Genomic DNA, 26,100 nt, shown 5'->3' on the forward strand with positions numbered 1-26,100 from the left:
GTTAGTTCAACATTATAAAGTAGTAAGGTTTTTTGTCTAAAGCTAAAGATCTCTGAAATAACTGATCAGATTTTTTTTACTTTTCAGGAAACTTTTATAAATGTTCTATAATTAATACGAGCGAAGAAATTATTTGACTTAATAATTTACCCAAACTAAAGTTTATCCTGAGCGATCTAAATTCATCTTATTTGTTATTAGCGACAACAAGGGTTACTTTAGAGAGAGGGAGGGGGGGGGGGGGGAGGTTAAGGCGACCCCACACTTTCAATTTACGTTTAAACAGAAAAAATGTTGTTTTAGGAGACTTTTTTTCTAGGGCAATTTCTCTAGGGAGGGTGGTGGAACTTTAACCCCAAAATAGTTTAAACCTTCTTTTGACCTATAAGAAGCTACACTGCACTGTAAAAGACAGACAAGAGCCATGTTACTATTAAGAGGTTGCGCCCCTAGTATATGGAAACTGTTTATTCGAAGGAGTAGGGACCTCGTAAAAATAGCATAAAACCTTCCTGTATTAAGCATCCATAAAATGTAGAACTTAATCAGTAAGGTAGTTATAAAAATTTTATGCTACAGACAAAATAACCTTACTACTTTAAATTATACTAGCGGCTTCGCCCCTAGCCTCTAGGGACGTTGCCCCAAGAGGTTTGATCAAATCAATTTTTCGTAATTTAGATTTAAATAAAAAAAATTTTTTGGGGGGGGGTTAGTCGACCTCACTATTTTAATTTTAAAAAGAAAAAAAAATTAGGGGGGGAGGGTGGGGGTGTCCCAACCCCCAAGAAAATAGTTATTAACCTTCCCGGGACCTATGAGAAGTTACCCTGTAAAGGAGAACACGATCGGTTCGGCGGTTAGCGAGATCCTTCGCTACAAACAAACAGGCAGACAGACATCGTTCTACTTTGTATTATAGATGATTGTGGTCGGATTGATCTTACACTGTGTTGATAATGGTTATGAAAATCCATTGTCCTGTCCAATTAGGTGCTTTCCTACAAAGTATATGTCGAGCAATTAAACCCTTACCCCCTTTTTACTGCACTTCGTAAAAAGAAAATGTTTTAAGTTTACTCGGACATACTACCTAACAAAAGTACTAAGATGACAACATGCATAAATGCGAAGCTCTGAAAATGAAATGGTATAACAAACGAACATTAATAGTGTAGAGTGTCATAACGGAATAAACAGAATATTAATGCACTAGTCCAAACAAAATTGTAAGTAATTTTGTTACAAAACTGCTTAAATACATGATACTGTTTAAGTACATACTTTTATTTATAGGACTTAATTATAGAGATGCTTTGCTTAAATTAACATTGTACCTTGTAATAGGAATAAGTATTCCAAAAATCAAATAAATCGGATAATTCTAACATACAAAAAATTGTTGAAAAATAAGTAAAAAACCAGCATGTTTTAAATGGACCTATGGATATTCTGGTGATGTGTATAGAGTTGTGCCGCACTTACTAAATCTTGCCTAACTGTTATAGGAATCCTCATGGAAAGTTTAAAATTGATAGGACAATTCTAACATATCTAAGTTAACAAAAAGAAATAACCGTTATGGACTTACTGACGTACGGACGGACCGACTCTAATTATAGAAAAGCTTTGCTTTTAAAACCATAATAGTTATTTCTCGCATCGTATTATAAATGGCTTTCCGCGGATAAAGAATGTACAATTATAAGATTAAAACTAGTTCTTTTTAGCCCCGAGGTGCCAAAGGCACCGCTAAAAAAACTGGTTTTAATCTTATGATTGTACATTTTTATATTCGTAGAAAGCTGGATATAATACGCTGCTAGACATAGTTTTTTCGTATGGATGAGAACCGGTTCCTATCCACCGGATTCGAATGAATACGAGAAAATATATTATTACATTATTTATTGAATTTGTAAAAAATGAACACATTGTAAACCTAATAAATAGGTTTTATTTCAAATAAATACACAAATACAAATTTAAAAAAAAACAACAGAAAAAAACGTGAAAGTTTCAAAATACAAAATTTTTTTGCTAGAAAAAAAAAACATTTTAAATTTTCGATAATTCTTTTATTAAAAATTGTTTGTTTTAAAGGTCTATCTAGAGAAAATATGTTAAAATGAAGAAAAAAAATAAGTTTGAAACATTAAAAACTACTACTATAGAGCAGAAATACAACACGGTCAAAATACGAAGTTTTGTACATTATAGGCATTGTGGCTTTTTTGTCATGTTTTTTTATTTAAAATTCACTTTTATGGAATAGCATTTTTTTGGTTATGTAAATATTTAGCAAAAAGCATTTTAATTAAGTTTATGAAGTATAAAAAATGCAAGGAGAAAAAGATAGTAAAAATGGACAATTGAAAAACAATCACTCAAAAAAACTTTTCTTTTTCTCATAAACAAGAAAAATGTAAATATTTTTTTTGTATTTTCAGCCACAATTTAAAATATTTATTAGTCTATGAACAGCTGTTTAACAGTATCAGGGGGATGAAATAAGCTTTAGTTATCAGTACAACTGTTTTTTAAGGCAGTTTGGATTGGTTCCAAAAGCTTGTAGTTCAATCCCCCCTTTCCTGCTGCTTTGTCAGGCTAGGGTTTTAGCTCTTGTTGCCACCGGTGGGGATGGTGCCCTCGCCCTTCTTGCCGATCAGAGACTTGTGGATGTGGGGGATGACACCACCGCCGGCAATGGTGGCCTTGATCAGGGTGTCCAACTCCTCGTCACCACGGATAGCAAGCTGAAATATTAGGAGATAGATATTAGATGTCTTGCTAGTAGATTAATTTTTCCCATTATGTCATCAAAACTGATTTATATTCGCTGGATTAGAATGATTTTCAAAAATCATGCATAGCATCGTATAACAGACAAATTTTCATGGAAATTAAAATAATTCATAAAATTGGTTACAATTTTTCATTTTAAATATCCACGGAAAGCTGCCCGCCCATAATACGATGCGCTGAATAACCACCTCTTATTCTAGATTTCTTTCTATCTAGGTACCTAACTATCTATTAATATTCACCTGGAGATGTCTGGGGGTGATTCTCTTGACTTTGAGATCCTTGGAAGCGTTACCAGCCAACTCCAAAACCTGCACAAAATTATAGAATTATATACAGATGGAATACTGGATTAGAACTGGTTCTAAGCAATACTAAAAAAGTATGTATAGCATCGCATTACAGCCAATTTTCCACGAAAAAACAACAACATAAAAGTAACCAGTAAAATACCAGTTTTGATTGTCTAAGCCTTCGGCCCCTCGGGAAAAACAAAACTTGTTTTGATCTAATAATTCTAATTTCCGCGGAAAGCTGTCTATAATACGATGATGCAATAACTATTATATCACAAGTCAATATACACAATCAAGCCAAAAAAAAGGGCAAATATTAGGATGACTTAAAAGTAGCTGTTAGCAATATGTAGTTTAATTTACAAAATGTAAATCTTCTACAAATCCCAATGCCCATTTCCATAAAAAACAGAACAATTTTTTGCAAGATATATTTAAAACCACTCCCCCCTCACATTGAGACATAAAACATTGAAAAAAACTTTTGGGGTGGAAAAGGCGAACGCATAACATAGGTAAATAAAATGTAATGTCTACTAATCTATTTAACATCTATCTATATCCTTTTAACAAAATATCTGCCTGTCTATCTGTGTACACTTACCTCAGCAGTCAGGTACTCGAGGATGGCAGAGCTGTAGACGGCAGCAGTGGCTCCGACACGGCCGTGGCTGGTGGTCCTGGACTTGAGATGCCTGTGGATACGACCCACGGGGAACTGCAGGCCAGCACGGGCAGATCTACACAAAACATTAAATTCAAAATTGTTATTTTAGTTGCATAGCTACTACTTTTTTTGGGATCTTAAGGGATGGGACAATGACCGATGAATAAATATACATCGATTCCTAATGCAGGTACACAAAATTACCCCCTTCTGTAGATTACAATTCATGGTTGAAACGTTACTTAATGAACCATCCAGTCAATATTGAATAAAAGTCCCCGAAGATAAAACTATGGGGATTAGTGCAATTAGCAGCCCATTGTTCATTCCCTCCATTACTATTATTACGTTAGTATTTCATAATGCCCCTCCATGATATGACATTGATATTGATAGCTGTGGTTTTTAAATAAGGAAGAAGGGAGATAAAGTGCATGAACAGACACTTTTCAAGGGAAAGCACCGTTTGGGATTCCTAACCAACTTACCTGGATACTGCCTTCTGCTTGGACTTTCCAGAATCCTTTCCAGCTTTTCCTCCGGCCATTTTAGATTATTCAGGGGGTGTAGTCTGAAAAGTTCATAAAAGATGAAATTCTTGAATGTCTAAAATATAGCCTAAAACCATACAAAACTTGAAAATACAACTTCTACAGCATAAATCCATTCTTACCTCCATATGAAAAAGTCAATTTTACTGAAAATAAAGGTAGGACTTTAATATGATAAAGGGGACATGGAACTACAAATAATACTGGTACCCAAAGTTTTTAAACACGCTAGATATCTTGTTAATTTGCTTTAAAACTTTGAACGCATATTTATTCAACTTGATTTATTGTTTACAAACTATAAAAAAGTGTTGTATATACCTTTTCCACCAATAATATTATATACAGACAATTTTCCACGAATATTAAAAAAAATTCAAATCTGGTTCTAATCATTATTTTTATTTTAATAGGCGTGGAAAGCTGTCTATAATAATAACTATTAGCAGAAGAAAATAATAATTTAAATGAAAAGTAATGTTTACATCTGAAACCGGTTTTATAGAAAGTCATGGCCGCCATATTGGATTTACTCTCTCTTCCCCATCACAGCCATAAAAATACATTTCACACACAAAAATATGCATTTTTCTCCCTAAATACAACAAAAAATGGGCTAAAACCTGCATAAAAATGAGCACTGACTATTCACAATCACGATACAATATAGGTTGGGTCGGAATTGTTCAGTTTTTGGCCTAAATTTTGATATTTTCTAAAATAAAGTCACGGGACTTGTTTTGAATGTTTGATGAGGGGAGAAACTGCTGCCAGTGCAGGTGCTTGCTAACTAGGCCAGGCAGGCCAGCCAAGCGCTTGGCGTTGGTTGGCCCCTGCCGTAGGTCTGCTTGGCCTTGCGTGTGTAAGTGGATTTGATTGGCCCCTGCCGTGGGCTGGCTTGGCCTTGGGTAGATATGTAATTGACCCATGCCGTCAAATAGGTGTTTTGGTGCGGGGTTGTGTACTTCAGCCGGCCTTGATAGCCGGTGTGTGAGTACAAGTGTGTGTGTGAGGTTGTATTGTTAGGCAGAATCAGTGTGTGTGTGTGTGTGTGTTAGAACGCAGGAAAAAAAGGAAAAAAATTAAAAATTAATCTAAATATATCTTTCTTCTACAAAAATTTTATCTTTAACAAAACCTTAAAGAAAAAAATATTAGGATTGCGCTAAGTTTGTTTATCATAGTCTTATCCTTAAATCCTTGACTGGCAATATTACACTTGACTCAAATTAGCCCATGCCGTAATATAAATAGACTCATTCGTGTTGGAGGATTTTTTTACGGCATGGGTTGGAAAATTTTCCTTTTTCCTTCCCTTTACTACAATTGCCTCCTTTAAAAAAGGGACACAAATACTAAAAAAATACCATTACATTAAAAATATGGATAAGAATGATAGAAAATTCTAAAAATATGATTTTCAACATCAATATACGAAAATAAATAAATTAAATATGATTTTTGAGACACGATCTCTGTCCAAGCAGCCGAGAAAGTTCCGTAAAATACACATACGACGTGTCGGGCCATAATTAGCTTTCATATTCCCCCCACTAAAATATACACGTATGAGTGACAGTGGCAATTTTACTATCTATCTATCTATCTGGCTGTATGCGGCGGCTGGTAGGGAATTATTTGGTAGCTACGGCAGGGGTCGGCAATATAATGAAATGAACCTAAATCATACATACAAGATTCTTTCCCTTTTTAACTTCATAAATTATTTTTTCTCCATTAATTTTCCCTCCCAAGAACTGTAATAAAACCGGCATTAAGAAAGGACGACTTTTTAAAGAGTCTTTGGATGAAAGTTTAAAATGTTTAAATTTTGAGTATTTGTAGTTTAAATATAAAAAAATCTGTTTTAGGGGCTAAAATTTGAACTTTGGTATTATTTTAAAGCAAATAAAAACATCTATGACAAAAATTATATTGTAATTAATTTGAATTTACTTTATAAAACTTATATAGCAGGAACTAACATCAAAAAGAAAATTTAATTTTAGCGATTTAAATTGAAAATTTGAAATTTTAATTTTAGAAATTTTGTTTCTGATATATAAGTGATTGTAAACAGAAAGAAGGGGAAGTAAATAGCAGCTTTCAAAATATAAGTTGCCAACTAATAATGTTATACCAGATTATTGCAACGATTTTTTAAAAACTTTCACAAAGCTCATTTAAGACATCAACCCAATCATGATAGATAACTATTCCCTCATGTAAGAAAAATTTGCCCACTGCAATTAGCATTCAGTCAAAAAAAATTTAATTAACTTGGCATAATTTGAAAAAGTCAAACATGAAAATTTAATGCCAGGTCATTTTCCGGAAAATTACAAAAATGAAAAATAAATGCTGGTCATTTACTTTTCATAAAAAAAACATTCCTGTCATCTTTCTGGCATTTACTGAAATTGAAATTGTCATTTAATATTTCAGAGAAAGAACGCATGTTTGACTGTGATCCACCCTAAGACTTGCTGTTTGTATTACATCCCCCCCCCCCTCTAAAGCTCATATAACCCTTAGTTTTTTTTATTTTAGTCAATAATGTTAGGTGCACATCATGCATTCTTCTAGCGAAACCAAGTGATCAGCATGGAATGTGGGAATGTTTAAAAAATACTTCCAGGACAAGAACATGGTGGCTTGTTTTATAAGACTTGCAATGCACATTAAGTGCAGTCAATAATTTTTTTTGGGTGGAAAATGGTTGCAGCTACTGTGATGTATAGTCCCTTTCTTCCTGATTTAAGAGCAATGCATGTATTATATAGTTTAGCTTTTAGTTCTTGTGTCAACGGTTTCGGAGCAAGACATTGCTCTGCAACACGACACGAACATAAAAGTGAACAGTTGTCTTAATATTAATGTTATTATTGTATGTTAACCTTGTATTGAATTAATACACTTTATAAGAATATTTAGCTGTTTGTTCTTGCTATTACTATACGTCATTTTGGCGCAGTAGTGTAGTACGAATCTACGGCTCAGATTTTCTTTTAATTGTATTATTTCTTTGCTTTAGTTTTGTTCAGGAATTTTTGGACGCCATGAAGGTGGACATTGATTATTACAAGAAGTTGTCCCCGGCGGAGAAGGAGGAGTATATGCTCCAATTGTTGGCCTCGCTGCAGGGTGATATTCATTCCAATGGGGATATGCTGGTTAATCTTACTGGAAGAATGGCGCCGCTGGAGGCGAAAGTTCAGGAATTGACGGATAATGTTGATACTAATGTTGCTGCGGTTACTGGACTGGCTACTCGGATAGACGATTTGGAAGATCGTCTTAATAAGGTGGTGGAGCCTAGTGTTGATAATGATATAAAGACTGAAAATGTGACTGTTGTGAATGAGTTTATGACTGGCCAGCAGCGAATTCTTGAAAAGATTGCCCAGCAGAATAGTTTGAATGACCAGCAGAATGGTTCGAATACCCAGCAGAATGGGTCGAATCAGACTACCCAGCAGAATGGGTCGAATAACCAGCAGAATGGTTTAAATAACTCTATGCCGTGGCAGAGGACGGCTGGTGGATCTGGAGGATTTGGAGGATTAGAAGAGAAGCCTAAGTTGTTTGCTGGTGGTTCTCGGCCTATTTTTGGTGGTATGCAGGGAAATGAAGATAAGATCATAAAACTTTGGGAATTGTCTAGAGTGGATGCTGTGGATAATATCTATAATGGAGTTCTCATGTGGTGGCCAGCCCTTTCTGAGGTTGATGCGGAGGATTTTAATACGCTCAATTTTTTTGAAGCTGGACTGAGTGATTCGCAGGTTAGTTGGTGTAAATCTCTTGTTTATGTACCAGATAGATCTCTGTATGTTTCGCAGGGGGAGGAGAATGTGCATAGGTACAATGAAACGTGTGCTAAACTTGATGATCAGTTCAGAAAAAATGCGCCTGAATTTGCAGTTGACGATGATGTGATTTTCTTTGATGATTATTTGGAGAGATTTTGGATGACTACTAGACGTTATCATATGACTAATCATCAAGTGTGTAAGGAAATTTTGTTTGATAAATGTGTGGGTGTAAGAACCGCTTGTGGTTATACACTAAAACCTGCTGATATGGAGAATAGACAATTAACATTAAAGGGGTACTTGTGTAAGATGCGGGAGACATTTTTACCACCCGACATGAAAAATGTGTGTAAAGATGCGTATTTGAGTGTTAAACAACATGAGAATGATAAGATTGATGCATTTTTTGATAAGATACTATCTTTCTGGAAACGTGCGTATCCGAAACCAACTGATGATATGTTTATGGATTTCTATTCTCAAGTGTGTAATGTGGTTTTATCTCCACTTTTGGCTAATCAGATGCGTCAATTTGCATTGGATTTGGAGCGTGACGGACAAGTGCGAATGATAACGAAGTTTCGGACAGAGTTAATAGTTAAAGCACAATTGATTGTTAAAGGGCTACAATTTAATCAAATTTCAGGGTCAATGGCTAGAGGATGTACAACAAACCAGATGGCTTTGGCTAAGACGATGGTTGGTGGCGTTGGTTCCAAGTCAAATCCTGTAACTATTGATCAGGTTAGTGATGAAGATAATTTGTCATATGAAATAAATCAATGTGAAATTGATTTAGCCGATGAATTTGGTGGACCAGCTGAGCTTATTCCTTTAATTGGCGCAATTCAAGGTGGTTTTATTTGTTATTATTGCAACAGAAAGGGTCACATGATGAGGGATTGTTTTGATATTAGAGATAAAAAGTTGCCTAATCCTAAAGGAAAATACTTTTTGCGGTGGGGAAACAAGCCTTTTGTTCCTTATAAGACGGGGCAAAAGAGTTTTAAAAAGAATGAAAATAGTTTGGATAAAAAGAAATTGGTTGGTGAAATTGAAGGAGAGGTGAAAGAAGGGGAGGATACGAAGGAAGTGGCGCATGTCGATGGTTTAGGGGCAAGCGATTATGAAGACGATCTTGTAGCGGAAGTCGAGGCATGGAATAATGCTATTATAGATGACATTTTATGGTTTTAATGTTTTGAATGTATTATAATCATAAAACCTTATTCCATTTTCTACTTGTTACGCGGCATTGTTTTGATTTATGCGCATTGTAAATAAACAACAACAAAACAAAATTAATGATAAAGAGTGAACGAAGCAACTCTAATTTTGTGATAATTTATTTTGATGGTTTATTTTGAATTATGAAAAGATAACATATTGTTTATAAGCCTATATGAAATTATGAGATTATGTTATAATGGAAATCAAAATAATTAATTTAGTTTTGATTATGTTTTGTTGAAATTAGGAAAATTCATTTTTGTTTCAGACTGTTGTGGAGTCTAACAGAGATAAGAATAATAAAAAGTGAAAAGGAAAAATGAATTAGGAATACAATTTTGTAAAATTGCTATTGAAAAATATTAAAGGGAGTGTGAACGTAAAAATTTCTCATCTGATTATCAAATCTTAACATTTACTAAGCACATTTCACTACACTGATCAACCAAAAATGTCCTATTCACAAAAATATCCAGAAATAATGCCTTGATTTTATGGTATTTTGAGAGGGAAAAAGGAAAAAACAGGGAAAATCTGAACGTTTTTGTTTCTTATAAGGTTTGTAGGGATATTTAACTTGTCATATATAGTTGAAACAATTTACTTACTGTTAAGGATTTATTTTATGCTATAAAATTGCCAATTCGTTTTTTTATAACGTAGTAATTAGGTAATAAAGACATATTTTAAATTCGTATTATTGACAAAAAAATACCTCACTGTCTACAAAGGGTTGAATCTCATAGGTTATATAAAATAATAATATCCTTTTTTATTGTGTTGAACAATAAATAACCCACTTTGGAGAATTAGTTTACACTTTTATCAGACTGTTTATAAAGAAATATTGCGTCTTTATTATTTACAAATTTGTAATTAAAGGTGGGCGAGAGATGGGCCATTTAAAGTAAATTGGATACTAATAAAAAACCTGTTTCTGGCTTTGTTATTGTATTTGGTTTTCAATAAAAAAATATTGCTTATTTTATCAATTTCTAAGTAACTATACATTGGATTAAAGCAAGGATTATGTTAAAAGTCAGCTTAACTGTTAGGAAAAATCTAGAACTATGTGAAAAAGTTTAATTTTAGCTATAATGGGAGAAAAAAGCAATTTAATGCACATTTTATATAATACGGAAAATTTCTTCCTTTCCCCGTACCTTATAAAAATCGTCGGAAAAAGCCGTTTTTTAAGCAAACAAAAGCGCGTTTTGCTCTATCTGTGAGATATTATGAATGAGATAATGTTAAGATTTGATATTAAGATGAGAAAAATTTACGTTCACAGTCCCTTTAAATTGAATTTTAAATTGAATTAAATTTGATAAAAATGTGAAATTAGATATTTGAAAAGTATTAAATTTTGATGAAATGTGGAAAATTGTTTTAAAAGATGAGTCAGTTAGTGTGATTTAAAGTATTCGATTTTAAAACAATTATATTGCGATTTAGTGATGTTGATTCAGCAAAATTTTTAATGAAGTTTAGAATTTCATGAAGCAAAATTGTTATAATGCATTAGATATAATCGTGGAGAAGTCTCTTTCTATGAAGGAAGGGAGGGCTGTCTCTCGGAGCTGGTATGCACAAATATGGTGGAGCTGTCTCTTTTGTTGGAGGAGAAAGGGGGAGTGAACATATTTGCAACGAATATTGCACTATCTCTCAGAGTTGGTATGCGCAGATATGGGGGAGCTGTCTCTTTTGTTTGAGAGAAAGGGGGAGTGACCATATTTGCAAAGAAATTTGCACTATCTCCCAGAGCTGGTATGCGCAACATGGGGCGGTGTATAGAGGTAGCTGCAATGATTATCGGGCGTGGAGCGCGCCATGCGCAGAAAGTTGAGCTGCGCAGAGAAGCAAAGCTGCGCAAGAAAGTGCTCTCAGGTATTGAGATATAGTTAGTTGAATTTCGACTTTTAAACCTTTTATACATCTCAGTTTAATCTGACAATAATAGTTTTGTTAGGTAATATTTTATTGAATTTCAAAGAATTGAACTTATGGTATTTGGAAAGATTAATTTGCTTGGTGATTGATAATGTTTGATCATGTCATATTTCTTAATACAACTTCTTTTATTGTGTTACAAGTTATTGGTTCAGTGAAACATTTATTTATGGCATCTAAAAATAATTGTATTTATTTTAGATTGGCTGAGAAGAGTGTTCGTGGTGATTGGGAGATACTGTCATCATTATTTATTTGATGGTGAGTTGTTATGGTTTCATGTTGTTACCATTTGATTACCATTATATATATATTGCTGTTCGAAAAATAGTCTTGTAAATTTGTTATATATATATTAATATCGATATTAATTCTTATGTACAGTGATTTTCCATCAATTGGCATCTAAAAGTTTGTAATATTTTAGATTGGTCGGAGAGAAGTTTACTGATTGTGGATTAACAAATAGTTTGGGGAGTTTCTGTTGGCCGGAGAATTTCTGTTGTTGATTGTGGATTCAGAGATATTTTTGGACGTTTCTGTTGGTGGATGAAATATTGTCGGTGAGTGAATTGTTTTATTCAGTTCTTTTGTTATTTGTTGTAGACAGATAGATAGATATTTGATAGACAATTGGATAGTTACAACCTCATAACTGTTGGTGTTAGTTAGATAGCTGTTTTATAAGTTTCATGAAGATTCTGAGATGGCGGCTGGAGCGGCTGAAGTCTATGTTCCAACAAAGATTGGTGGCATGGAAATTCTGACCTTAATTGATAGCGGCAATGCAAGAGGCTGCCTGATATCTCAAGTGTTGGCTAGAAAGCTTGATTGTGTGATTGAAGAAACGGATTCGAAAGCAACAGGCGTGCAGGGTTCCAGCATCAAGATTGATGGTGTTGTTCGGAATGTTGAATTTCAGATTGGAGGTCACAGTTTTCAAGAAGATTGCTTTGTTATTTCCGGCATGACTGTACCTATGAACCTAGGCAGTTATTGGCTGAACAAAAATAACGTGAAGACGATATTTGCCAAAGACGGCAACAGGATTGAGATGCATGGAATCAGTGTGAATTTAGTAGCTAAACGGAAAATTGTAGTGAAGAATTTGGTTCATACAGTTTTGGAGAAACTGGAGAAAGCAAGAACTAAGAAACCTGAGATTAATGTAGCTGAGTTACAAGACCAAAAATGGATTTGTTCATTGAAAAATCGAATAGAAATTCCTGCATTGAGTACAGTGGTGGTAGAAGTTTCAACTAAGGGAAATATGCCTGAAGGACAGCTGTGTTATATAGCTCCTAGACAAGGTTACTGTAGCCGAAACAACTTGTTGATAAACGAAGGAATTACTGAGGTGGGAAAGAACGGTAAAATTATGACTAAAATCACGAATTTTGAAACTGTTACGAAATCTGTTCCTGCTGGTACTTTGGTTGGAAATTTGTTTTTGGCGGAGAAGATAGCAATGCTGCAAGAGAACAGAGTTAAAGAAGATGTGTCAACAACATTAAAGAAGATTCGTTTTATTAAGGATAAATTGAAGTTGGATAAAGTTCCGTTAATGTTTCTTTGAAAGGAAGGATAGTTGGTTTGTTTTTAAAGAATTTCAAGGCGTTATCGATTGATCCTACGGATATTGGATCTTGTACTTTGGAGGAGTATGATATTCAGTTGGTTCCTGGAGCTCAACCTTTCAAGAATAGGATGATTAGACTCAATCCTCATCATGCAGAGAAACTAAAAGAACAGATTGATTTATGGTTGGAAACAGATGTGATAGAAGAATGTAATTCACCGTTTAATTCTGGAATTTTTGCTGTTAAGAAGAAGGTTGGAAATACTAACGAGGTGAAAGTCCGTTTTGTCCTGGACTACCGCTCATTAAATGAGATAACTGAGAAGATCTGTTACCCTTTGCCTAACATTGGTGAGCTATTTGACAAACTTGGAGGAAAGAAGATTTTTACGTCTATTGACCTAACTTCAGCGTATAATTCAATGCATTTGAAAGAATCTGTCAGGAAATAAACAGCATTTTGTTCTAATGGACGGCAATATTGCTTCAAGAGGCTTCCGTTTGGATTGACCAATGCTCCAAGTGCATTTGTAAAGTTGATGGATAGAGTAATGGATTTGAGTCCTGAATTAAGGGCATTTTGCCTAGTTTATTTGGACGATGTTCTTGTATATAGTATGAATGTGGAGGAACATCTGGAACATTTGAATATTCTACTACGAACATTCTGTGAAGCAGGCCTCAAGATTAATCTTGGAAAATGTACATTGTTTGCAGAGGAAGTGAAATTTCTGGGCCATATTATAAATGCAGAAGGCATATTTATGGACCAAGCATATATTGAAAAGATTAAGAATTGGCCAGTACCTGAAACAGGTAAAGATATTCAAAGATTTACTGGTTTCATAAATTATTATGGTTCATATTTCAAGAATTTTTCTGATATTACGGCACCATTGAACAAATTCAGAAACAGTAGTAAAATAGAATGGGATGAAAAAAGTATGGAAGCTTTTACAAAGACTAGAGAATTGTTCTGTGAAGAAATAAGTAAATCGTTTCCGGATTGGAGAATGGAGGCTGAACCATTTGTGTTGGATACAGATTGGTCATCTACAGCTATGTCTGCGGTGTTAAGTCAAAAACAAAATGGACAAGAGAAGATGATATCGTGTTGGTCACGTGTTTGTTCAACTCATGAAGCCAATTATGCAGCACATAAAGGAGAATTATGTGCATTAGTAAATGCTGTTGAAAGATTTGAATGTTATTTGAGACACAAGAAGTTTATCGTGAGAACTGATTCAGCTGCACTGAAACATCTCTATACTTGGAGGCAGAACGGATATTTTGTTGGTCTCACCATAAGGTGGATAAATTTTTTATCCACCTTCAGTTATGAGGTTGTACATAGGCAGGGCAAGATGCATACTAATGTTGATATATTGTCACGTACTGCATTAAAGGATAGTAAAGATAGGATATCTAAATTATCGACAGACGAACAAGGAGAGTTAATATTGGATACTGTATATCAATTGGAAGATCCTAAATTATGTCTTATTGCAGGAATTGGAGCAGAGACGGCCAGTCAAATATCATCCAGATTGAAGGCGAGAGAATTTAGTCGTAGCCTGGAGAAGGATCCTGTTTTAGTTGAGGTGAGGAAATTTATTGTAAATAATGTCAAACCTACGTCCAGAGAATTGTCTCAAATGCCTTATCGTGGTAAACAAATATTAAGATTTTTTGAACATCTGAGTTATAAGGATGGTTTAATTATCCTGACTTCACCTATGCGGCTCCAGAAAGAATTTCAATTTATTGAACGGGTAGTGGTACCTATTGGAATGTACAATAAAGTTTTCTTGTTAGCTCATGCAGATGTTACAGCGGGGCATAGGGGTTATTTGGAAACTTTGAGCAGGATTAATCGTCACTTCATTTTTCCCTATGTGTCTAAATATGTAGCGGCGGCAGTTGCAAATTGTGTCATTTGTTTGAATAGACGTAAAAAACCTAAACATAATCATAATATAGAATTTTCTCCTTTGGCTGGGGAAGCTATGGCAGAGTTGGCCATAGATGCTTTAGGTCCTTTGAATGAGTGTGAATATAATGGAGTCATTTGTAAGCACATTTTAATAGTAGTTGACAGTTGTACTAGATATGTGTGGTTGTTTGCTATTGAGGATGTTAAAGCTGAAACAATTATTGAATGTTTGAAGTTTAATTTATTTTCTGTTTGGGGACTATGCGAGCGGATTAGGACTGACAATGCACAAAGCTTCAAATCAAAAGTTTTTAGGGAAGTTTGTTTAAGGTTGGGAATTGAACAAATTTTTATCCCTCCAAGATCAGCAAATTCGAATTACAGTGAAAGATACAACCAATCGGTGTATTCGTTTCTTAAGACTGATTTACGTTTTCAAGATGGAGATTGGGCTTATAAACTTAAAGCTACACAATTTTGTATGAACACTTCTTTCAATCGGAGGTTAGGATGTTCCCCGTATTTTAAGATGTTCCTAAGAAACCCTAAGCTTCCACTTGACTCATTTGATCCGTTAACACGCTCGAAAATTAAACATATGAATTTTTCAGAGTTATTGGAGTGCCTTGACAAGAATTGGAGGACTGGACAAGAAAGAACTAAGAAGTATTTACAGGTAGAAAATACAGAAAGGATAGGTCGGCCGATAGCTATAAATTCCTATTGTTATATTTTTTATGACGTCACAACGATTGGTGTAGCTCGTAAACTCTGCTCGTTATGGGTGGGTCCGTGTTTAGTGACAAAAGCAATTTCTGATAGTTTATTCGAGGTTCAACCCCTAGAGAAGTGTAGATTGAAAGATAAAGGGGTGAGAATTGTACCAAGAGATAAAATATATGTTATTGAGAGTACTTTAGACTTGACTCCAGATGAAAAGATTGACTTAGTGATTACAGATGAATGTTTCTCTGTGGATAATACCTTGAAAGTAAACTATGACTTTCCCAATACTTTGAGAAATTTAACTTGTTCAGGCGTTTCTGAAGAGGAGAATAGTTGTGGCGCTAGTCCAGAGGTGGTTGGAAGGCGGAAGGATGGACAGGTAACACCAGATTTTTTGGAGAAATCTTTTTTGGGTGTTGGGTTGTCACAGCAAAGGTCAAATGTATCTCAGGATAATGAAAATTTAGATGATTTAGTTGAGGATCTTAGTGATACTTTGGAAAGTACTCATATTTCTGATAGTGTAGATTCAAATGATATGACTGACAAAACTAAGTTAGACTCTACATATTCTACTATTAGTAAGGATAGTGTTTTTCATGGAGATTATGCCTCTGATAATAGCTTAGTAGACAACAGTTTGGATGTAGAGGATGTTAACATGGAATCTGCTAGAGAGTTAGAGTCTCGGATGAGTATTTTAGAGGACACTTTCCCAAAACTGCAAAGTAAAATTGTAAACTTGGAACAACGAAGGGGAAGTGTTAAACGAGGTAGAGATGTTGAGGAGGATGAATTAGATAGATCGTTAGATAATGCAAAATTGCAAAAAATGTCTGAGACTATTCCTGTTAAAGGTCGTCCTAAAGGTTCTACAAATGAAGTGCAATTACAAAAATTAGAAGAGGATAGACAAAACAGAGAAAAAGACAGATTAGAACGTTATTCAGTAGCAGATGTAGTAACTAGGAACCTCGCAAAATTGATTAAAAAATAATATTTGTAATAATTTGTATAATATTTGCAGGAGAAGAGATTACCACGAAAACCGTAGGGAGCGTGATGACAAAAGAGGAAGCGGCGGTGGTGATAGACATGACCGGAATAGACGAGATGGAGATCGTGGTATGCGCAAGAGGTCACCGGACGCTTGTAGTTCAAAGAGTGGACGTGCTGGACCAGTACCTGTGAAGAAATCCAAGGATGATAGAGGAGTCAGGTACTTGGATATTTTGTTATTTGTTGTTGTGATGCAGGTTTATTGTTTGATTGTTGTTGGTGGTATGTATACGTCACAGGATCCACGGTTAGCAGCTTATGATTGTTCTCAAATAAGTAATGTTGAACTTAGATCAGCTGCCTGTTTGCATGATAGGATGGAACCGGTTAGATCTGTGGAATTATTGGGGTTAGCAGAAACCGATTTTATATTGTCAGAAGCCATTAGTTGTGAGGTTAGACTAAAATTGGAGCGCTGGTTTTGCGGTACCGCGAGTCATGTGCACGTACTAGACGTGCCACATGAAAAACAGGTAGAGTTGAGTATGGACGAATGTAGAAGGGTTTTTCATTCTGGCAAGTATCAGCATGATGGTATTAGTTTTAAAGTAAATATAGACTTGCCAACTGTTCACAGTTTCACAGTTAATGGAACATTGTCACCTTTCTGGGATGTTGGTGGTGAAAATATTCAATGCAAGACACTGGGAATATACGCGCACAATATGTGGTTCAATTTAGGTTTTGCTGTTGGGACTTTGCATATTTTAGTGAAAAATACACCCGTTTTGATCAAGGGAAATGTTGTTATGGATTATGATAAAAAGACGATTGTGGCGAATTTTGAAGATAATCATTTGTGGGCAACATCAACTTCTCCATATTTTCCGTATGTAGTACGAAAACCGGCCAGTAATTTTAAGGTAGTTTTTCAAGATACATTCAATTTAACTACTTGGAATGAACAACTTTTTGTTTCTAACTTGGAAAGGAATATTTTAGTTAAAATTATGGGAACAGAGAAACTTACTTTGCAGCATCTGGATTTCAACATTTTTGTAACAGAATTGGAGGGTATCAAGTTTTTAGAGGAACCGAAGGCGGCTGTTAGAAGTTATTTTGGGGATTTGTTAAAACAGGAAGCTAGATTTGATTTAAATGCTATGTTTTTGGCTAGTAGAGAAAGGAATGAGAGGATGATGGAACTTTTTAGTATTTCTAGATGTGCTCAAACAGAAGTTAGGTCAAATGTACAGATGCATCATGGGTTCAGAATTATATACCTGGGAGAAATTGCTAAGTATGAAAAGTGTACAGCGGTTGAAATTCCAGTAAAGTTAGGTGTGGATTATGGATGTGCAGTAGGACACTTGATGGTGGATTATAAAGGTGAAACAGTTGGAATACAAGAATATAGTAGAATGATTGTAGCAGTAGAGGATATAAAATTGTTAAACTGTTCGCAAAGTCCGGTATTTTTGAAGTTGACAGCTAATTTGTTCCTTGGGAATCAGGGGCAGGGACTCGAACTTCTGCATATTGCCAATGAAAAATCAGAACACGTGGGACAAAAGATTTTTCTGAACGACGAAAAGGTGTTTATTGCTGACTTTAATAAGACTATTAAATATCAGGGATTAGAGGATTTTGAGGATTTTAATGGACAAGCTTCTAAATTGGATTTTGTTGATCATAAGTTGTCATTTTTCGAACAGGTTACAGGTCCTTGGTTTGGTTTAGAACATTTGTTCAAAGATATATTACCATTGTTTGCCAAGTTTGTTTTGATTGTGTTAATGTTGTTGTTAGGTATAATTCCTATGTTGGCATTGTTGTATTGTTGTTGTTCATGGTGTCATAAAAAAAGATTTACTGAGGAAGAATTTAATGCTAGATCTTAAATTTCTTATGCTGAAATTTAATTATATTGTATTTTTGCAGGTTGGTTACGGCGGCAACAATGAATCAAAAGTTATTGAGCAATGAAGAAGATGGCCGCCACAAACAATCTGTCAATGAAGGAAATCAAGTCAAACCTGGTCTACCAGTATCTGCATTGGTCAGCAACTCTGCATCCCGGCTGGTGTTGGTAATGTCGCGCGTTGAGCTGCCCACGTTGAGTGTGGGCAGGGCAACAAGGAACATATTTTTGAGCAGTGAGGACATGCCACTGGCAGATTTAGCTCGTCTTATTGATAATGAACCAAGGTTTAAGTTGAATTTGATAAACATGTTATCGGTGCAGTTGGAGATGGGGAGATGCATCCACTCCATAGACTGGCCTGTGGACAGGATCCCTATCTTTACCAGCCAGAATTCAAGACACCTCAACCTGATGGCGGCTGGTGAGCATTCTAAAGCTATAAATAGAAAGTTGTCATGGAACGAGACAACTAGTTTGAATAAGTTGAGTGCGACCATATTTCTCTCTAAGCTTGTTTGCGAAAATTTACCAAGTTTGGTGTTGCTTGCTAAGATTGAATACCTGGATGGAGATGAGAGAAAAAGCTGTCAAACGTTGGGCGAATTGTTACCCATAATCAAACATATGGGGGAACTTGAGGATTGGCATCAACTTTCAAAAATTGACGTCATACCTGCAGATGGTAAAATGAGCCTTCAGACGGTGTTGAGAACGGTGGGTAATAGCGTTGATCCGAGGTTGAAGACGCAGGTTGTGTCAGCTATCCGGCTCCTGGCACATTGGAAAGATGTCGTGAATAAAGTAAGCTTTATTCTGAAGCAAATGCCATCCACAACTTTGTTAGAGTTACAGAAAGATTGGTTTGATGGAAAGTCTGAACAGGATTTGAGTGCTAAAGTGTTTATTGACTCTATTCAGGTGAATGAATACATGAACTTAACAGTCTACATTCCACGCATTGTAAACATGAATTCGGTGAGTTTAATCACCAGTGGAGAGATGCCTGCTGAGATACGTTATGTTAGATTGGATGGTCAAAGAGAAATAATTGATAACCTGGTGAGTGCCACATATGCAGGTAGTCTGTTGAATGATAAAGTAGACGCAAGAGTTTTGACCTGGGAAATGCAGATGCGCTGCAAGCGTCTCCGTCCGACTCTAGCCAAGCAGATATTGTTATGTGATCCAAACACCACTTTAGAGAATGTAGAGAAAGAAATCAGATTGGAGTTGGATGGAAACGTTTATACAAGTTTGTTGACAACCAATATTGAGTGGAAGTTTAATCCTGAACACAAAGTAAATGAGTGGTTCGAAGGTGATTTCAAATTGGTTACTCGGTTTGGGGATCCTGTTTGTGTTCAGATGGATCAGCCCTTAAATCCGAACATTCCTGTTTGTCTGGACCTTGAATTGTCAAATCAGCAATGGCGTGTTGATGAACAAGTGAGGGAGGAAATGAGGATGGAACACACGCCTGGAATATTGATGATGCTTGATAAATTTGGAGAGGAGGTTAGTCGTAAGCATCAAAAGATTTTGGATAATCAGGAGGAGGTTGATAACGTTGCAACCTCGATTTCGGTTGCGGTTACTAGTGGATTTGAAAGATGTCTTCATATGCTTGGTGATACTGAGGCAAGGATGTCTCAAGACGGCTTGTGTGATGAGACCGCAAAACTTGGAGTGAATGATGATGAAGCTATCATGCCCATGGATATTGAAGAATCTGGCAAGAAGAGCAGAACATCTGGAAAAAGAAAGTAATAATTATAGTTATGTGTATTAATTCATATTTTATTTTATTTTATGTATTTAATATTTGTTGAGGCAGTAGTAGTCTCAAAAAAAGTTTAAAATTCATGTTTCATATTAATGCTCTATAATACCATGCTTAAATCTGATGGTTATATGTTAACCAATGTTATTTTTATATCATGTATTTATGATAACTATGTAATTAATGCATTAGGTGTTAATCAATGCATTTTTAAATGATTATATGTTAATCAATGTTTTTTTTCTTAAAAAAATATTAAAAAGAAAAAAAAAACACATAAAGAAAAAAGGACAATAAAAAAAAACACAAAAAGAGTTCTAAGGAACCAAAATAAATAAAAAAATGTGTATATGAAGTGTTTAAAGATCTGGAATAAAAATATATAAAAAAACAAAAAAAATATGGCAGGTGTCATACCAGATCAACTATTATCTATTTAATAAGCGTTCAACGCTACTTATAATATCTATGATAATTAACATGTAAAAACCTATTGTTATATTTAATCTGAAATATTACAGTTTGAAATCCAGGTTCATGTTAAAGCCAGGGAGAAATGTGATGTATAGTCCCTTTCTTCCTGATTTAAGAGCAATGCATGTATTATATAGTTTAGCTTTTAGTTCTTGTGTCAACGGTTTCGGAGCAAGACATTGCTCTGCAACACGACACGAACATAAAAGTGAACAGTTGTCTTAATATTAATGTTATTATTGTATGTTAACCTTGTATTGAATTAATACACTTTATAAGAATATTTAGCTGTTTGTTCTTGCTATTACTATACGTCACTACTTTAAAAACGGTAGTTAAATAATAATTAGTTTATGAAAAAGTAATTTTATGGTAAAAGGTCCATCTAAATCACATTTGTAGTTCAAAAATTTTCTTAGAATAACATTTTCATTTCGAAGACGACATTATTATATTTATAATATACGCAGCATTTATAACAACTTTAAAATCATCGTTACGTGACAACCAGTGGACGGATTTTAGATTGGTCAACGGATTTTAATTTATTACGACCAGGACTATTTTTTTGTTACCTTGGCCGACTAAATCGGCCAAGGAATAACCAGCTACGGTATTTTTAAATTTTACTTCTATTTTATGCAATTATTAGCATGTCTACAACTTTAAAAACATCGTTACGCGACAACCAGTGGACGGATTTTAGATTGGTCAACGGATTTGAATTTATTACGACCAGGACTATTTTTTTGCCACCTTGGCCGCAAAATCGGCCAAGGAATAACCGGCTACGGTATTTTTAAACTTTACTTCTATTTTATGCAATTATTATCATGTCTACAACTTTAAAATCACCGTTACGCGACAACCAGTGGACGGATTTTAGATTGGTCAACGGATTTGAATTTATTACGACCAGGACTATTTTTTTGCCACCTTGGACGACTAAATCGGTCAAGGAATTAACCGGCTACGGTATTTTTAAATTTTACTTCTATTTTATGCAATTATTATCATGTCTACAACTTTAAAAACATCGTTACGCGACAACCAGTGGACGGATTTTAGATTGGTCAACGGATTTGAATTTATTACGACCAGGACTATTTTTTTGCCAACTTAGACGACTAAATCGGCTGAGGAATAGCCGAATACGATATTTTTAAACTTAACATGAAGAAAATTTGGGCCGATTATGTTAATCGGCCGAATCCGGCCGAAGTCGGCCGATTTCCGGCCGGCCGATAACGAAAACAGCTTGCTAATACTGTTCCAATTTTGTTACACTTTTAAGGGAAGGTTTATAAATGTCTTAGGGTTGGTTTTAGGCTTTGTTCCTGACCTCCATCAGACTCCCCAATAGGATAAGGATCAAACAACTAATATTCTAATATTATAGCTTCTAAAATCCTTATTTCTGAACCGATTTTTAAAAAATAAAGGTCTAGCAGCACAGTTATGGGACCTGGAAAACGATTAAAGCAATCGTTATATGCGTGGATTGAATCATAACAAAGATATTAAAAACCGCATGAAGATTTAGGGTTGGCAGAGTTATAAAATTTAAAAAAAAATTTTAGCTCAAGGATATAAACTTTTCAGATAATTGGCAATTAAAATCCTTATTTGTATCATAAAAGGTAATAGCTGCACAATCATTCCAAATGTTATAGCCATTTTAGAGAATATTGACTGCACTTAATGCACATCCAGATAATGCTAGCATTCACATAGGACAAGTATTGAACAGTCAGCATGGACAAACAGGTCAAACATGTAGTCTTGGGTGCAGAAAGGGAAGGTACCTGCAGGAATAATGAGAAACATAGTCTGTAGGTGGAGACACATTAAACTGTCTTTAAGAGGAAGCCTGCAGCTTGAATAACAAAAACAATATAAGCATTCCAAAAAACAATTTAGCTGCATGAAAATTTAGAAAGTTTTCCATTTCTCATAATAGGAATTTCAATATTAAATCACATTGGCTAGAAAAACAAAATTATTATCTTATATTGGGCACAAAGTTAGAATGCCTGTAACTTATTGCATTCTTACAATAATAAACACCCTGTTTCTCATAATTAAAATCTTTCAAAAAAATTAGGTATAACTTTGCGTTCGTAAGCATAAAATCATAGTGGAAAAAAAGGAAACTAATGCATGCTAGGTGTGATTTATTGTTGAACAAATTCAGGCTTCTGATTGGCTGGAAATACTAGAAGTGGAAATTCTCACACTACAGTACATTCAATTCAACACAAAGTTAAACCAGATTTTTAAAAATGAATTTGACTGTAAAAATGGGTGTTTTTTATTGAATAAATGTAATCAGTTACAGGCAACCTGACTTTCTACAGAAAATAAGCTCATAAATTTGTTTCTGGGCTACATGATTTAATGTTGAAATTTATACCATGAGTAATGGAAAACTTTCAAAATTTTTATGTATCTAAAATGTCATTTTGAAATATATATAACTTTTTTGTTATTGTAGCTATAGGCTTAAAAATTTAGGCTATTGGGTCTACTAGTGTCTTTCAGCAATTAGTGTTATAAGCAAGGAGGGTGCAGGAGGCTGGTGCTGAGAGTGGTAGCAGGAAATGGTGTCAGAATCCACAGGCCATCAGCTGATATATACCTAAAATCCTCCAATGAACACTAATTAAGCAACACCACATTCTGCAGGATTCCAGCCATTTTACTTTGAAATACAAAACAATATTTAGACAAAATATATTAAAACCCTAGATTCTCAATATGAGCAAATGTTCTGTAATCATAAAATCATATTTAAAACCAATCAAGAATTAATAAGTAAAATAATCAACATCAACAAAACATTTAATATTAATTTTATTGTAGATAAAATTCATATATAAATAATCTTCATAGACAAATGAACAGTTGAACATCTTCATAGATAAACAAACTGAAATAAATAAAACACATTTAATAAACATAAATAATATAAAACTAATTATCTAACATCGAATACAGTTTCTTCTTTCTACCTTCCCCCTCCTACTTTTTCTTGGAAGAAGATGAGGACTGCTTACAGACCCAGTCTTCCACACGGCCATTTGCAGGCCCTGCACATGGACCTTATCCTCAGCCTGCTCCAGTTTCTGCTCCAACTCTTTCCGGTCACGACGCCATTCAGCTTGTGCATCATGCCATTCAAGAAGCTCATCATGGTGCCTCTCAGCTTGACGCGCTATATAACGCTCTGCCTCCTTACACCTGTACTCCACGGCTTTATCCAAACGCTCAGTGATCTTAATATCGGAACTGAGCTTCTCCCTCATGACCTCCAGCCTGACCACAGTGTTTTCATGGTTGTGCAACTTATCCTCAGTCTCCTGGACCTTCTTCCTGGCCTGCCTAAGCTTTTCCTTGAGGTCTCCAATCTGTGTCACCATGTCTCTAAACGTTTGCGTGTCTATCGATATCAACATATAGTTATAGGGACGTGTGACCGTGCAGGACTGCGCACGCTTCCTGCCTTTCTCCTGCCCCCTACCACGGCCTTGCTTCTGCCCACCAACCTGAGCATCCTTCTCACCCTCCACAGCTTCCTGCTGCTCTGCCACCAGCGCCGCCATACGCTTGGCCTTCTTCTTTGCCAGCTTCTTCTCCTTGCCAACTGAAGCACGCGTTTTCAGGTCATACACCAAAAAACTTAACAGCTTGCTGGCCACGTCATCCTCGGTATACTGATATGTATTCCAGAGGGGCAATGGAGATCAATCCACCAGCATCTTCACAACAGCAACGTTCTAATCAAAATGGCAGTGAAAACTGATGATCCTTGACCTGTAACGACAGATCCCCATCTCGGAGAGGACGGAACCAAGGGCAGTTTTGTCCACAAAATCTTTGTAACACAAACCTGATGTTACCCAATCTGAGCTTTGCCTTTGAACGATTTGTGTAAATTCAGCAAGGGAAGGCCCCCTTCCTGCGACCTCTGGGCAATGTAACGATTGATATTATTCACGCAATCCCATGTGATGAACTGGCTGGGCAGATACCTCAATGTACAGATGGAGAGTTCATGGCAGGTCCCTCTAGCAGACTCAAGGACCTCATCAATCACCTTCAGGCCGATATGGACAGCCGCTGCGGCTGGCTTTTCTCCATATACAACAAAACAAGCTCTAACAGCCATTCTGGACACAGTTCACCACAGAAACGCCAGTTGAGTTGAGGAGGGATGGACTCGGGCTCTTGAACATCAGAGAGATGACTGTGGGAGGTCCCAGGACTAACCTCCAGGTCTCTCACATACTTCAGGCTCTCTGCGTTACAACTGAAAGAAAAACATTGTATTTAACAATTGTTAAACTTCATTGTGCTTTGTGACTTAATTGACTAATTTCTTATCCTCGTTTAAAGTTAAAATTAGTTTGTCAAACAAAAATAAAACTTGTATAGGATATAAATTCAATTACTATCTAAATTTATTAAATTGTAAAAGATATCCGCCAAATGTTATTACCCTTTTTACAAGCTCATATTTACCTAAAATCCTCCAATGAATACTATTTAAACAACACCACATTCTACAGGATTCAAGCCATTTTTAATTAAAAATACAAAATAATATTTAGACAAAATATATTAAAACCCTAGATTCTCAATATGAGCGAATGTTCTGTAATCATAAAATCATGTTTAAATCCAATCAAGAATTAATAAGTAAAATAATCAACATCAACAAAACATTTAATATTAATTTTATTGTAGATAAAATTCATATATAAATAATCTTCATAGACAAATGAACAGTTGAACATCTTCATAGATAAACAAACTGAAATATATAAAACACATTTAATAAACATAAATAATATAAAACTAATTATTTATCATCAGCATCACCCCAACCAGAGGGTTGGCCAAGCAGATTTATGAACAGGGCTGCAAGTTTGCTATGGGATCTATGATTAAGATATCTGTAGCTTATGGATGTACAAGTATGGGATCCCAGTTGGGCCAACTGCAGAATGGCTGCAAGATCCTTGTGGCTACTCCTGGTTGCTTCCTTGGCTTTGTGGAACAAGGAAGAATAAGCTTAGAAAATGTGGAGTACTTTGTTCTGGACAAGGCTGACTGTATGCTGGACATGGGATTTGGTCTGCAGATTGCCAAGTGCATCATTAATCATATGATGCCTGGTTAAGATGCCACATTCCTTGCAGTAATCAGATGCAGCACTAAGGAATATCTGAAAGAGGATTGTATCTTCATCACAATTGGTGTAGTCGGAGCAGCCTGCTCTGATGCCAGGCAGGAATTTTAACCTGACGCCAGGAATAGCAAGAAAGAGGCTCTGCTCAGTATATTGAATCCGGACAACAGAAACACC

At 35.3% G+C, this 26,100-nt stretch overlaps 2 protein-coding genes and 1 pseudogene across 2 annotated transcripts; 2 read left to right on the forward strand and 1 right to left on the reverse strand.

The window, feature by feature from the left end:
* Positions 1 to 1,893: 1,893 nt before the first annotated feature.
* LOC145332694 (histone H2A.Z) lies at positions 1,894 to 5,085 on the reverse strand. Its single transcript, XM_080177712.1, has 4 exons — positions 4,257 to 5,085; positions 3,706 to 3,841; positions 3,048 to 3,116; positions 1,894 to 2,756 (listed from the first exon to the last, which is right to left on the reverse strand). Exons 1-4 carry the CDS (start codon positions 4,313 to 4,315, stop codon positions 2,616 to 2,618), a joined length of 405 nt encoding a protein of 134 aa, XP_080033838.1. The 5' UTR covers positions 4,316 to 5,085; the 3' UTR covers positions 1,894 to 2,615.
* Positions 5,086 to 12,023: 6,938 nt separating this feature from the next.
* Positions 12,024 to 13,348, forward strand: LOC145331325 (uncharacterized). The gene is made up of 2 exons (XM_080175941.1): positions 12,024 to 12,674; positions 12,923 to 13,348. Exons 1-2 carry the CDS (start codon positions 12,024 to 12,026, stop codon positions 13,346 to 13,348), a joined length of 1,077 nt encoding a protein of 358 aa, XP_080032067.1.
* Positions 13,349 to 24,974: 11,626 nt separating this feature from the next.
* On the forward strand, positions 24,975 to 25,914 carry LOC145331326 (uncharacterized; annotated as a pseudogene).
* The last annotated feature ends 186 nt before the right edge of the window (positions 25,915 to 26,100 follow it).

The sequence above is a fragment of the Acartia tonsa genome, chromosome 11 (genome assembly GCF_053477335.1).
Source record: "Acartia tonsa isolate MP-2025a chromosome 11, ASM5347733v1, whole genome shotgun sequence".
NCBI classification, from domain to species: Eukaryota; Metazoa; Arthropoda; class Copepoda; order Calanoida; family Acartiidae; genus Acartia; species Acartia tonsa.